General features: G+C 50.0%; 2 protein-coding genes across 4 annotated transcripts in view; one reads left to right on the top strand and one right to left on the bottom strand.

The window, feature by feature from the left end:
- The window catches only part of SUGP1 (SURP and G-patch domain containing 1), a 273,381-nt gene that overhangs the window by 45,568 nt on the left and 213,951 nt on the right, over positions 1–13,862 (bottom strand). The window lies entirely within an intron of this gene.
- Positions 1–13,862, top strand: part of MAU2 (MAU2 sister chromatid cohesion factor) — a 36,448-nt gene that overhangs the window by 1,009 nt on the left and 21,577 nt on the right. For all 3 annotated transcript variants that reach the window (XM_050769589.1, XM_050769590.1, XM_050769592.1), the window contains exons 2-3: positions 13,314–13,331; positions 13,717–13,782. In XM_050769589.1, coding sequence (XP_050625546.1) covers positions 13,314–13,331; positions 13,717–13,782 — 84 coding nt within the window. The remainder of the gene's footprint in view (positions 1–13,313; positions 13,332–13,716; positions 13,783–13,862) is intronic.

Here is a 13,862-nt window from a genome sequence, read left to right as displayed (position 1 = left end):
CCATCAATAATGCCTGGTGTCATACGAGGGAAGCTGAGACCCAGAGTCTGGAGTTGGTCATTTGAGGTCTATGAGGAGGAGAAACAGGGGTTCTGGATTCCAGGACCCGCTTTTCAGTTTCAGTATTAGGGGATTTCGCAGCTCCTACTTTTTCTGTATCCACTGGGTCTACCATCTACTAGTCCATCCTCTTCCGAGTGAGTCCCTCCCCTGACCCAACCTGACTTGTGTCATCTTGGTGCCTCAAAGAATGCGGGAGAGTGGCCCTTTTTTTTTTTTTTTTTTTTTTTTTTTTTTTTTTTGAGACGGAGTCTCGCTCTGTCGCTCAGGCTGGAGTGCAGTGGCACGATCTCGGCTCACTGCAACCTCCGCCTCCCGAAGTCACGCCATTCTCCCGCCTCAGCCTCCAGAGTAACTGGGACTCACCCTCAGCTAGTAACAAGTTGCCTTGAGGAACAGATCAAATCTTTGTTTCGCAGACTGAAAAGTTGGAAGGAGACTTTATTTTATTTATTTGTTTATTTTGAGAGGGAATTTCGCTCTTGTTGCCCAGGCTGTAGCGCAATGGCAGGATCTCAGCTCACTGCAACCTCCGTCTCCCGGGTTCAGGTGATTCTCCTGCTTCAGGTTCCAGAGTAGCTGAGATTACAGGCTCCTGCCACCACACCCAACTAATTTTTTTTTGAGACGGAGTCTTGCTCTGTCACCCAGGCTGAAGTGCAGTGGCGCGACCTCGGCCCACTGCAACCTCTGCCTCCTGGGTTCGAGTGACTCTTCTGCCTCAGCCTCCCAAGTAGCTGGGACTACAGGTGTGCGCCACCACGCCTGGCTAATTTTTGTATTTTTGGTAGAGATAGGGTTTCACAATATTGGCCAGGCTGGTCTTGAACTCCTGACCTTGTGATCCACTTGCCTCGGCCTCCCAAAGTGCTAAGATTGCAGACATGAGCGATCGCGCCCAGCCCTAGATGATTTTTTTTCTTTTTTCTTTTTTTTTTTTTGAGACGGCGTCCCGCTCTGTCACCAGGCTGGAGTGTAGTGGCGCAGTCTTGGCTCACTACAACTTCTGTCTCATGGGTTCAAGCGATTCTGCTGCCTCAGCCTCCCAAGTAGCTGGGATTACAGGCATATGCCACCTCATCTCACTAATTTTTGTATTTTTAGTAGAGATGGGGTTTCACCATTTAGTCAGGCTGGTTTCGAACTCCTGACCTCAAGTGATCCGCCCATCTTGTCCTCCCAAAGTGCTAGGATTATAGGTGTAAGCCGCCACATCTGGCCAGGTTTGTTTGTTTGTTTATTTTGAGACAGGGTCTCGCTCCATCACCCAGGCTGGGGTGCACTGGCATGATCTCGGCTCACTGCAGCCTTGACCTCCTGGGCTCAAGCAGTCCTCCCATCTCAGCCTCCTGAGTAGCTGGGACCACAGGTACGCACCACCACAGCCAGCTAATTTTTGTGTTTTTTGTAAAGACAAGGTCTTGAACTCCTGAGCTCAAGCCATCCACCTGCTTCAGCCTCCCAAAGTGCTGGAACCGCAGGCTTGAGCCCTTGTGCCCAGCCTGGAAGGTGACTTTAGTCCTCACTTGATCAACTGCCTTGTTTCAGAAAGGAGGCATTATACGCCCAGAGAGATAAAGTGATTTGCCCAAGGCTGCACAACAAGTTATTGATAAAACTGAGCCCAAACTCCAGCTCAGTGATAACCAGGTTACATGCCAAGATCATTATTGTTTTGGTGAAGTTTTTTTTTCTTTGATTCATTCAACAGATATTTGTTCAGCTCATGCAGGCTGCCAAGCCCTATTTTTGGTGCTGGGGGATCAGCAATGGCTGTAATAGTTTCTGCCCATGTAAGCCTGGGTTTTCGTGAGGAAGACAAATGATAAGCATATGGTAAGAGGTTAGGCAGTGATGGAAGAACCATGAGAAGTGGACCAGGGAGAAGGGATGGAGTTGACGTGGAGCTATTTTTGGCAGAGGTGGTGAGAGAGTCTCTATTTGTGGGAGTGACATTTGAGCAGAGGCCTGAATGGGTGGGGCAGGGAGCCTGGAGAACCACTCAGGGGATCAGGTTGATTTCAAGGAGTGCCCAAGCTGTCAGGGACTGGCAGATGGTATCAGGGTCTCTCCAGGGTCATGATGAGGCTGAGATCAAATGAGACACCAGGCTTTATTGACTGGGAGGGGTCTGGTGGCCCAGCATCTCCAGTGGATGTTTGGTTCCGAAACTCTCCTTTCTCTCCATGAACAACTCCCACCGCCTGCCTTACCTTGTCTCCCAGGGCTGTTCAGCCTGTTTCTGGCAGTGGCTAATAGTCACTGTGTGTACCGTTGTATTTCGCCCACTCAGCCCTGTCTAGGAGAAGCAGTCATGCTGCAAATTGCTCGCTTTACCACTTGGGTTTTGGACCCATAATTTAAACCCTTCTTGTGAAGTGCCTTTGCTCTGTTTAATGGAACTTTGAATCTTGAAGGGTCTTCCGCTGAGCCACATGGTGCCCTCTGTAGCTCACACCAACTTTATGCCTGGGAATCCCGTTCTTTTTGTCAGTTGCATCCAAACTGAGAATTTTTCCAGCTTTTAGTTAAAGTGATGTTTTCTATACGGTTTTCCTTCCACCAACATTTGCGAATTCTTTTTGTGTTACAACTTAATTGTGCTTTCTTTCATCTTCATTCTTTATTAATTGCTCATTTTTTCCCAATCAGGGAGCTATCAACTTTTATTCTTTCCTTCCCCTGAGCTACTTAATAAAGAATCATGATATGTTATCTGCTTCGAAGTGGTTTGCTGGGCCGGGCGCGGTGGCTCACGCCTGTAATCCCAGCACTTTGGGAGGCTGAGGCAGGCATATCATGAGGTCAGGAGATTGAGACCATCCTGGCTAACATGGTGAAACCCCATCTCTACTAAAAATGCAAAAAATTAGCCGGGTGTGGTGGTGGGCACCTGTAGTCCCAGCTGCTAGGGAGGCTGAGGCAGGAGAATGGCGTGAACCCAGGAGGCAGAGCTTGCAGTGAGCCGAGATTGTGCCACTGCACTCCAGCCTGGGCAACGGAGCGAGACTCCACATCAAAAAAAAAAGAAGTGGTTTGCTGGTTTCTAGTTCTGAAAAGCAAATGGCTGAAGAGATTCCAGTCTCTTCTCGGAGAGACAACCCAGTGTAACAGTATTTTGCAGTATTTTGTGACTTTTCTCCTTGCTCATTCTTTCTGCTGTTCTTTTTATTTTTATTGTTACTTTTATTTTATTTTATTTATTTATTTTTTGAGATGGAGTCTTGCTCTGTCACCCAGGCTCTGGAGTGCAATGGCGCAGTCTTGGCTCACTGCAACCTCCGCCTCCTGGGTTCAAGCGAGTCTCCTGCCTCAGCCTTCCGAGCAACGGGGATTACAGGTGCCCACCACCACGCCCAGCTAATTTTTGTACTTTTAGTGAAGATGGGGTTTCACCATGTTGGTCAGGCTGGCCTCGAACTCCTAATGTCAGGTGATCCACCTGCCTTGGCCTCCCAAAGTGCTGGGATTACAGGCGTGAGCCACCACGCCCAGCCTGTTTTATTTTTTATTTTTTTGAGAATGTGTTTCGCTCCTATTACCCAGGCTGGAGTACAGTGGCGTGATTTCAGCTCACTGCAAACTCTACCTCCTGGGTTCAAACGATTCTCCTACCACAGCCTCCTGAGTAGCTAAGATTACAGGCATGTGCCACCACGCCCGGCTAATTTTGTATTTTTAGTAGAGATGAGGTTTCATCATGTTGCTCAGGCTGGTCTCGAAATCCTGACCTCAGGTGATCTGCCCGCCTCAGCCTCCCAAAGTGCTGGGATTACAGGCTTGAGCCACTGCGCCCAGCCTTATTTTTATTTTTTTGAGACAGACTCTCCCTCTGTCACCCAGGCTAGAGTGCAGTTGGTGCAGCCTCAGCTCACTGTAACCTCCACCTCCCAGGTTCAGGTGATTCTTGTGCCTCAGCCTCCTGAGTAGCTGGGATTACAGGCATGAGCCACCATGCCCAGCTAATTTTTGTATTTTTTGGTAGAGACAGGGTTTCACCACGTTGGCCAGGCTGGTCTCAAAGTGACCTGAAGGGATCCACCCGCCTTGGCCTCCCAAAGTGCTGGGATTACAGGCGTGCCACCACACCCGGCGTCTCTCTGCTCTTCTTTACTGAAGTAATTTTCTCTAACATAAGTGCTTAGGTAAAACCTATTATTGGGTCGGGTGCGGTGGCTCACACCTGTAATCCCAGCACTTTGGGAGGCTGAGGCGGGCAGATCACAAGGTCAGGAGATCAAAACCATCCTGGCCAACATGGAGAAACCCCGTCTCTACTAAAATACAAAAAATTAGCCAGGTGTGATGGTGCACGCCTGTAATCCCAGCCACTTGGGAGGCTGAGGCAGGGGAATTCCTTGAACCCGGGAGGTGGGGGTTGCAGTGAGCTGAGATCGCGCCACTGCACTCCAGCCTGGCAACAGAGCAAGACTCTGTCCCCCCCCAAAAAAAAAAAAAAAAAAAAAAAAAACCTATCATTGGCCACCGAACTCAGTGCTACATCCAGCTTTCCTATTGTTTTCACCGTCTTTTGCTTTCTCTCAGAGACCCCAGCCTCCTTGGTCATCGCATTTTTATTTAAGGTTATTTTTCTTGTATCTGCTTCTGTCAATTTCTAATGGTCTCCTCAACTGCATTTTTTTTTTTTTTTTTTTTTTTTTTTTTTTTTGAGACAGAGTCTCACTCTGTTGCCCAGGCTGGAGTGCAATGGCACGATCTCAAATCTTTGTAACCTTCGCCCTGTGAGTTCAAATGATCCTCCCACCTCAGCCTCCTGAGTAGCTGGGACTATAGGTGTGTGTCACCACGCCTGGCCCTCAACTGCATTTTAAGTCATCTAGAAAGATATACTTACTCGTCTGTTTCATCAAGTCAACTAACTTTGAAAGAATCATCCATTAATTGTCCCCATCAGGCTGAGTGTGGTGGCTCACACCTGCAATCCCAAGACTTTGTGAGGCCAAAGTGGGCAGATTGCTTAAGCCCAGGAGTTCAAGATCAGCCTGGGCAACATAGCAAAACCCTATCTCTACCAAATATATATATATATATACACATATATATACACATACACACACACACACGCACAAATTATCCAGGCCTGGTGGCACATGACTGTGGTCCCAGCTACTGAGGACGCTAAGGCAAGACGATTACTTGATCCCAGGAAGTTGAGGCTACAGTGAGCTGTGATCGTGCCACTGCATTCCACCCTGGACAGCAGACCAAGACCCTGTCTCAAAACTTTAAGAAAAAATCCCCATCAGAGTCAAAGAGGGTGTGTCTTCCTTTCCTCAGCAGCTTTTTAAAAATTTAATTGTATTTATTTTTATATTTTCTATAGAGCTAGGGTCTCAATATGTTGCCCAGGCTAGTCTTAAACTCTGGGCCTCAAGCAATCACCTGCCTCGGCCTCCTGAAGTGCTAGAATTACAGGTGTGAGCCACCACACACAGCCTCCCCAGCAACTTTTTTTTTTGAGACGGAGTCTTGCTCTTTGGCCCAGGCTGTACTGCAGTGGTGCTATCTCAGCTCATTGCAAGCTCTGCCTCCCGGGTTCACACCGTTCTTCTGCCTCAGCCTCTCTAGTAACTGGGACTACAGGCACCCGCTACCGTGCCCAGCTAATTTTTTGTGTTTTTAGTAGAGATGGGGTTTCACCGTGTTAGTCAGGATGGTCTCCATCTCCTGACCTCGTGATCTGCCCGCCTCAGCCTCCCAAAGTGTTGGAATTACAGGCGTGAGCCACTGCGCCCAGCCATTTTTTTTTTTTTTTTTCCAGATGGACTCTCACTCTGTTGCCCAGGCTGGAGTGCAGTGGTGCAGTCTCAGCTCATTAAAATCTCTGCCTCTCAGGTTCAGGCTATTCTCCTGCCTCAGCCTCCAAAACAACTGGGATTACAGGTGCCCACCACCATGCCAGGCTAATTTTTTCTGCTTTTATTAGAGATGGGTTTTCACTATGTTGGCCACGCTAGTCTGGAACTCCTCAGCAGCGTTTTGGGGGTCACAGTAGTTGGTGTCTCAGTGACTCTTGCCTCTGTGGGGCCTCAGAACACCTGCCGGCCACCTTGTTCCCTGGGTCTGCTCAGCACATCCTGGAGCTGTTACAGTGCATGGCAGGACACTTTGCCTGAAAGCCTTCCTTCTCTGAGTATGGTTTTGGCAGAGATGTGGTGTGTTTTGGCTACTCTGGGACTCCCCTAAGTAAATGGTTGATGACTCTAAGCGTTGTCCCTTTACTTAGAAATTTCTTGGCTAGAGAATTCACAGTGACCATCCTGGGCACTACCCTGCCTCTACAAAAAATTTGAAAATTAGTGGGCCCGTGGTGGCTCACACCTGTAGTCCTAGCTACTTGGGAAGCTGAGGCGTGAGGATGACTTGAGCCCAGAAGGTTGAGGCATCAGTGAGCCGTGTTCCTGCCACTGCAATCCAGTCTGGGTGACAGAGAGAGACCCTGTCTCAAAAAAAAAAAAAAAAAGATTTTTGCAATGCCATTTGCACAGATTCTGCCGGGTTGTGTTCTTCTGTATTTTGCTTTCCTCTTAATCTCTCTCTCACTGTACACCCATCCCTGTGAGTTTTCAGTCTTCTCCTCTCTTCCAGGTCCTACGGCTTTTGTCTTATTTTCCTGCCTGTCTTTTAAGCAGACAGATCCCTCTTGATCATTTGGACTTCTGCTGTTGAATCAAAAGAATGTACCTGCATATCCATTTCCCCCTTAACTTTCTTACTTTTGATCTCAGTCCCCTTTATCCGTTGGCCTGGGAAGTGCATCATCATTCTTAGGTTTTCCTGATTTGAAAGCCACCCAGGACTAAATGCCGCCTGTCTGGAAGAACTTACTATTTTCTGTAATCCAGGCAGTCATTCTTTGAACAGCGGTGTTTTCTGACTGCGTGTGCCATGCATGCTTTCTCTGTGTCAATGCCATGCATGCTTTATCTGTGGTTGGACCAGGGCTGCTTTTTAATGGTGATTTTGCTCATCTGACTTAGAAAGCAGCTCCAGACTGTGCTGGTCAGATACTTAATTCTGCATCCAGGTTTAGCCTGAGCATCTATGGTTCACCTTCTCAGCAAGTGATTAAATGCTTCCTTTTGTTTTAAGACCCAGTAGGGCTCGGTCTGAGCCTGTCCTCATCAGGCCCAGCGTGAGCAGTTCTTTCATTCTTCAGGATCACAACTATGTCCTGCTAAATTCCATATCCCATCTGCAGGGAGCAGAGACTTGTACAGAGCTGGCCGTTAAGCAGTTTCATGAAGTGATCTGTGTTTCCTCCTGTTTTTGTTTCTATTTCCTTCCCTCTCATTCTGAGTCACCTCTGACTTCAGGATGTGAAATCTGTTTAGGAACCATCACCTCATGGTTCTACCAGCTGGTCCCTTCCTCTCCCACCCCAGTTCTTCTACTTAGTGATTGCCAGATACTGTAGTATCATTGGCACCTTCTACATGCCAGGCCCTGCATTGGTGCTTCACAGAGCAAGGTCTCCCTGGATCCTCAACAAATTAACAGGGTAAGGCCCACCTCAGACTCACCTGTGGTGACACCCAGCCACTGCAGGAAAATGTGCTTAGGCACAGTCACACAGCAGCAAGAGGCCAGGGAAGCTGCTAAATGCTGTGCTTCCATCCCAGAGGAGTTGCAAGCAACAGGGTAGTTAAAAAAAAAAAAAACAACTGAATTTGGGCCAGGCGTGGTGGCTCATGCCTCTTATCCCAGCATGTCGGGAGGCGAAGGCGGGAGGATCACTTGATCCCAGGAGTTTGAGACCAGCCTGGGCAGCATAGCAAGACCCTGTCTCTACAAAAAAAAAAAAAAAAAATTAGCCACACATGCCTATAGTCCCAGCTACTTGGGAGGCTGAAGCAGGAGGAGCGCTTGAGCCTAGGAGTTCAAGGTTACAGTGACCCATGATTGCACCACTGCATTCCAGCCTGGGTGACAAAAACCCTGTCTTTTTAATTTTTTAATTTTTATTTTTTTTTATTTTTTGAGATAAAGTCTCACTCTGTCACCCAGGCTGGAGTGCAGTGGCATGATGTCAGCTCCCTGCAACCTCTGCTTCCTGGGCTTATGTGGTTCTTTTGCCTCAGCCTCCGGAGTAGCTGATGTGACAGGCACACACCACCATGCCCAGCTAATTTTTGCATATTTTGTAGATATGGGGTTTTGCCATGTTGCCTAGGTTGGTCTCAAACTCCTGAGCTCAAGCAGTCTACCTGTCTTGGCCTCCCGAAGTGCTGGGATTAAGGCGTGAGCCACTGCTCCCAGCCAGCCCTGTCTCTTATAAAAACAAAACAACAGGCCAGGCGTAGTAGCTCATGCCTGTAATCCCAGCACTTTGGGAGGCTGAGGCGGTAGTATCTCCTGAGACCATGCTGGTCTCAAACTCATTTAGATTTCTAAATCTCATTTAGATTTTGTAGAGATAGCAAGACCCCCATCTCTACAAAAAAGTTAAAAAATTAGTTGGGCCTGCCAGGCGCCGTGGCTCATGCCTGTGATCCCAGCACTTTGGGAAACCAAGGCGGGTGCATCACCAGAGGTCAGGAGTTCGAGACCAGCCTGACCAACATAGAGAAACCCCGTCTCTACCAAAAATACAAAATCAGCCGGGCATGGTGGCGCATGCCCTGTAATCCCAGCTACTCGGGAGGCTAAGGCAGGAGAATCGCTTAAACCGGGAGCCGGAGGTTGCCGTGAGCCAAGATTGCGCCATTGCACTTCAGCCTGGGCAATAAGAGCGAAAGTCTGTCTCAAAAAAAAAAAAAAATATTAGAGGCCAGTCGCGGTGGCTCACGCCTGTAATTCCAGCACTTTGGAAGGCCAAGGCCAAGGCCAGTGGATCACGAGGTCAGGAGATCGAGACCATCCTGGCTAACACGGTGAAACCCCATTTCTACTAAAAAATACAAAACATTAGCCGGGCGAGGTGGCGGGCGCCTGTAGTCCCAGCTACTCGGGAGGCTGAGGCAGGAGAATGGCGTGAACCTGGGAGATGAAGCTTGCAGTGAGCCGAAATTGTCTCGCTGCACTCCAGCGTGGGCAACAGAGCAAGGCTCTGTCTCAAAAAAAGAAAAAAAATCACGTAGATGAGGTAGCAAACTTGGGTAAGGCATTCTACATCCTTAATTTGTGAGTTGGATATATTTTTCCGATTTCCAAATATATGCTAAAAGTCATACAGAGGGCTGGTTGAGGTGGCTCACAAGTGCTTTGGAAAGCTGAGATGGGAGATGGGAGGATCACTTGAACCCGGAAGTTCAAGACCAGCCTGTGCATCATAGCAAGACCTTCCCTGTCTCTGCAAAAAAAAAAAAAGTCTAACAAAGATACAAAAGTGAAGTCATTTAGTAGGTGTCAGATTAATGGCCCTGGGGAAGTGACTGGTTCACCCTGACACCAGGCCCGTCCTGCCCCTCAGGAATGTGTATCCTCATGCAGAGAGATCCAGGTGTCACCAATGTCGCAATGAAGAAGTAGTGGCATTTAAAGACAGGGAGAAATCCCATGCCATTTAGGGCTTTGTGTCTGAAAGGCATACCGTTCTATGGCCATTTGCACTTATACAGAAGCCCTCACTTTTCCTCTAATGAACTCTAGTCATTATCCAAGTGGATAAAGCCATTGTTCGTTCAGCACGTGTTTCCCGAGCACCTACTGGATGTCAGCCTGCTGCAGGCATTGCAGCCACAACTTTAAGGTCAATCATCATGGGACTTTTTTTCCTAAGAGTCAGGTTCTTTCCTTGTTGCCCAGGCTGGAGTGTAGCAGTGCGATCATAGCTCACTGTAGCCCCAAACTCCTGGGCTCAAGTGATCCTCCCACCTCAGCCTCCCAAGTAACTGGCACTACAGCATGCATCACCAAGCCTGGCTGATTTTTTTTTTTTTTTAAAGAGACAGGATCTTGCTATGTTGCCCAGGCTGGTCACAAAAAGAGGGGCTTTATCTAATGTCCTCTGTATGTATTTAAAGTGGGCAATAAAGATACCTGGGAAACGGATGTTAAAAACCCTGGGATGTAATTTCCCAAGTGCCTTAGAGCATTGCTAACTCACAGTGGACCCACACCTTGAACCCAGTCCTCTGGCTCCCAGTCAGCGCTCCTGACACCCACTGACGCTAGTGGACAAGGCCTTCCACAAGAGAAGGCTTGTGTTTGGAGCCTTTGGGCATGTTACTTCCCAGTTCACCAGGGTTCACTGAGAGCCTCACCTTCCTCAGGGGAAATGGGATCCTCTCTGTCTAGCCCTCGCATGGACGGATGGAGCTGGCAGAGAGGCGAGCCCGTTAGCAGCAGGCATATCTGGCTTGCAAAGAAGAGATGTCTCGGCCAGCCACGGTGGCTCACGCCTGTAATCCCAGCACTTTGGGAGGCCAAGGCAAGCGGATCACCTGAGGTCGGGAGTTTGAGACCAGCCTGACCAACATAGAGAAACCCCGTCTCTACTGAAAATACAAAAATTACCCGGGCATGGTGGCACATGCCTGTAATCCCAGCTACTCGGGAGGCTGAGGCAGGAGAATCACTTGAACCTGGGAAGCGGAGGTTGCGGTGAGCCGAGATCATCCCATTGCACTCCAGCATGGGCAACAAGAGCAAAACTCCATCTCAAAAAAAAAAAAAAAGAAGAAGAGATGTCCATGGGGTCAGGAGAAATGAGGTCCAGTCCAACTGTGTGCTGAATAGATTGAGGTTAGCCATATAATGGCCCCAAACGGGGAAGGGACACAAAGCTGTTGCTGGCCAAGCGTGGTGTCCAACGCCTGTAATCCCAGCACCTTTCAAGGCCAAGATAGGAGAATCACTCAAGCCTAGGAAATCGAGGCCAGCCTGGGCAGCATAGCCAGACCCCATCTCTACAAAAAATTTAAAATATTAGCCAGATATGGTGGTGCGCACCAGTAGTCCCAGCTACTCAGGAGGCTGAGGTGGGAGGATCACTTGAGCCCAGGAGGTCAAGGCTGCAGTGAACTATGATCATGCTGCTGCACTCCAACCTGGACAACACAGTAAGACTATGTCAAAAAAAAAAAAAGAAAAGCTGTTGCTATAAGGAGACATTGTTGGACCCACACAGGCCTGAGCTCGGTGACATAGGCCAAAGTTTTGTAGAAGAGGGTGCAGTGTTCTGAGGCATGAAGTGACTGGACATATCCTCTTGAAGTCTACCCGCCACGGACGTGCCTGTGTGGGCTGTCGTCAGCTCTGGGGAGAGCATCCCATGGCCAAAGCTTCTCCGCCCGAAGGGAGGTGAGGGAATTCACCTGTTGACTGGTCATCTTGCTTACCTCTGCTGGGATGCAGTGACACACAGAAATGAGGCCAGCTTTGTCACAGGTGCCAGGCTCAGCTGCAGATGCCAGGTTTGCACCTTACTCAGCCAGGCTGGGGCTGCTGTTTATGCGTGGCAGTGCTCTCTGTCCTCCCTGGACTGTGTCTGAAGAGCTTCCCTTTGCTAGCCCCATGGTGCCCGAACCACAGAACCACCAAATCTCAGGGTTCGGGGAGACCTCAGCCCGGCTCTAGTACAGCTCCTTTGTCACGGCCCCCTCTCTCATATGTGATTGGCCATCCCTTCCAGTTGGTGGCCTTCCAGAGCTTCTCGTGTTGGACCCGGCTTCTCAGCAGCTTCTGTGGAAAAAAAGCCCCCAACTTCTGCTCCTCTCTCACATCACACACGTTCCCACTGTCCCCCCACACAGCCTCTGGCTGAGGCGCCTCGCCTCTGGGGCCGCACTTTTGATGGCAGGTGCTGGCCCCACCACTCTGAGGACCCTGAGCCCCTCCTATCCCTGCCACAAGAGGGGACCAAAGGAAGCAGACGCTTGGGCTGGCAGAGGGCCTGTAATCTGAGCTCCTGCGTGTGGGTGCGTGTGTGTCAGGAGCCCGGGGCTTGGGCTGTCTCCCACAGCTGTCCTCCTGGCCCCCCTGTGTCTTGGCAGTAGCTGCTCTCGATGCAGCTCTGTGCTTTCCCAGCACCTGTGACATTCCCAGCTGCTATTCATCCTTGCCCTAGAGATCTCCAGCCCCAAGGCTGCCCCCAGCCGTGGATCTCCGGGCCTCACTGGCTCCTCCACACTCCCTTCGTGAATTTTCTGCTGCATACAGGATGGTCTGAAATGCCCATCTGGTCAGGTGCTTTCATTTCCCAGCCCTGACTGAGTCAGCCTCCAGGGGTGACACCAGGGCATTCTGACCCTCAGCCAGGAGTGGCCGCTGTTGCCACATGAGTGGCAGAGACCTTCGGGCTTCAGCCTCACCTTTCTGGCCCTCTGTGCCTTTTTCATGTGCTCTTCAGTGCCTGGAGCACCTCCTGCTCCCCCTTTGCCTAGAGAACTGGCCCCTCACTTCCCATACTTTGCCACACATGCTGCCCTGCCCCGTGTGGTCCTCCCACAGAGCGTGATGAGTTAGGGTCTTCTGCTCTGCTCCGGATCCACCTTCCAGCAACCACCAAGGCTCTTGTCAGGCGCAGGTTGCTCTGAATGTGTGTGGCACATGTGGGTCACTGGGCACAGTGCTTGGGAGCCTGGGTGATCTGATGGGCTGTGGTCAGTGGCCTGGACTAGCCCGGGAACCTGTTGGAACATGGAAGTTTAGGGCACAGCGGTCCCTGAGTTGGAGCCTGTTGTCTGAACTGCATTCCTGGTGTGTGTCTTCAGTGCTATCCCATAGTTGTGCCTGTGTCGGTCCTTCCTGGAGCCCCCCTCCCTCCCCTCTGAGAGGCTGACTTTGCTCACAGCCAAGCATCTTTCAAATGCCTCTTGCTCAGAAGGACTGACCTTGCCCCCCAAGACCCATTCTCCAGTTGAAACTGACTTCTCATGTTATGCTTTGCTGAATATCCTTCCTCTCTGCCTGACCTCTGACTGCCAGCCCTACTTCCCTGTGACATGAGGGGTCCTTGATGGGGCCAGGTCACCTCTGAGCTCTGTTCCTTTCTGAAGCAGCTCCCACCCAAGGGCCTGTGGGGTCTGACTCCAAGTGCCAGCCCCTCCTCTGATGTCAGAAGGGCATGTCCCCTCCTCCCCAGGCACCCTCTGGGGCTCTATAGCTTCCATTCCCCTGGCTGGATTGGAGGGGAGTAAGCCCACCCTCTCAGGCCAAGCAGGCCACCTTCTTGTTACCTGGATACCTGGCAGCCTCTGTTCTCAGGACAACCTGTGGAAACCCCAAAGCCAGTAACCAGGTGCCAGGTGTTTGCCTGAGAATTAATCTTTCTTTTCTTTCTCTTTCAGTGGTTGATATCACAGCAAGTATCCTTTCCGTGTTGGTGTGGTTCCTTTTAAGGAATTCTCCACTTAAATAAAAAGAATGTATCAAAGCTTGAATCCCACCTCCCAACATGCCCTGCGAGTTGAGGCTCTGCCCACAGAGCACCTGGAACATCCCCCATCTGGCCCTTTGCTGCCCCTGGGCGCTGTGCTCCTCTTTGTGCTTCTCTTCATACCTCGCATCCAGCTCCAAGCCCTGCCCTACAGCAAGCTCAAGGTTCACTGGGGGAACAGGAAAACTTGGAATTTCAGGGCAGGCAGGGATGTGCGTGCCCGGCAGACCTCGGCAGGGTAGGAGCCCCAAGCTGTGGCCCTTTCAAACTGACCTTTTTTGCAGTGTCCTACTTCCTTAACTGGACGTCACTAGATCCCGCAGTTCGAAGATGTTAAATTTGAAGCAGCAAGTCTGTTGTCTGAATTGTACTGTCAAGAGGTAAGAACATATTAAGGTTTCTGAAAGCAAAGTGTCTCTCCCTGTTGCTAAGACATGACAGCACATTGGTAAATTGGGGC

The sequence above is a fragment of the Macaca thibetana genome, chromosome 19, assembly GCF_024542745.1.
Source record: "Macaca thibetana thibetana isolate TM-01 chromosome 19, ASM2454274v1, whole genome shotgun sequence".
NCBI classification, from domain to species: domain Eukaryota; kingdom Metazoa; phylum Chordata; class Mammalia; order Primates; family Cercopithecidae; genus Macaca; species Macaca thibetana.
Note: the sequence above shows the minus strand (reverse complement) of the source record. Positions and strands in the feature narration are given on the sequence as shown.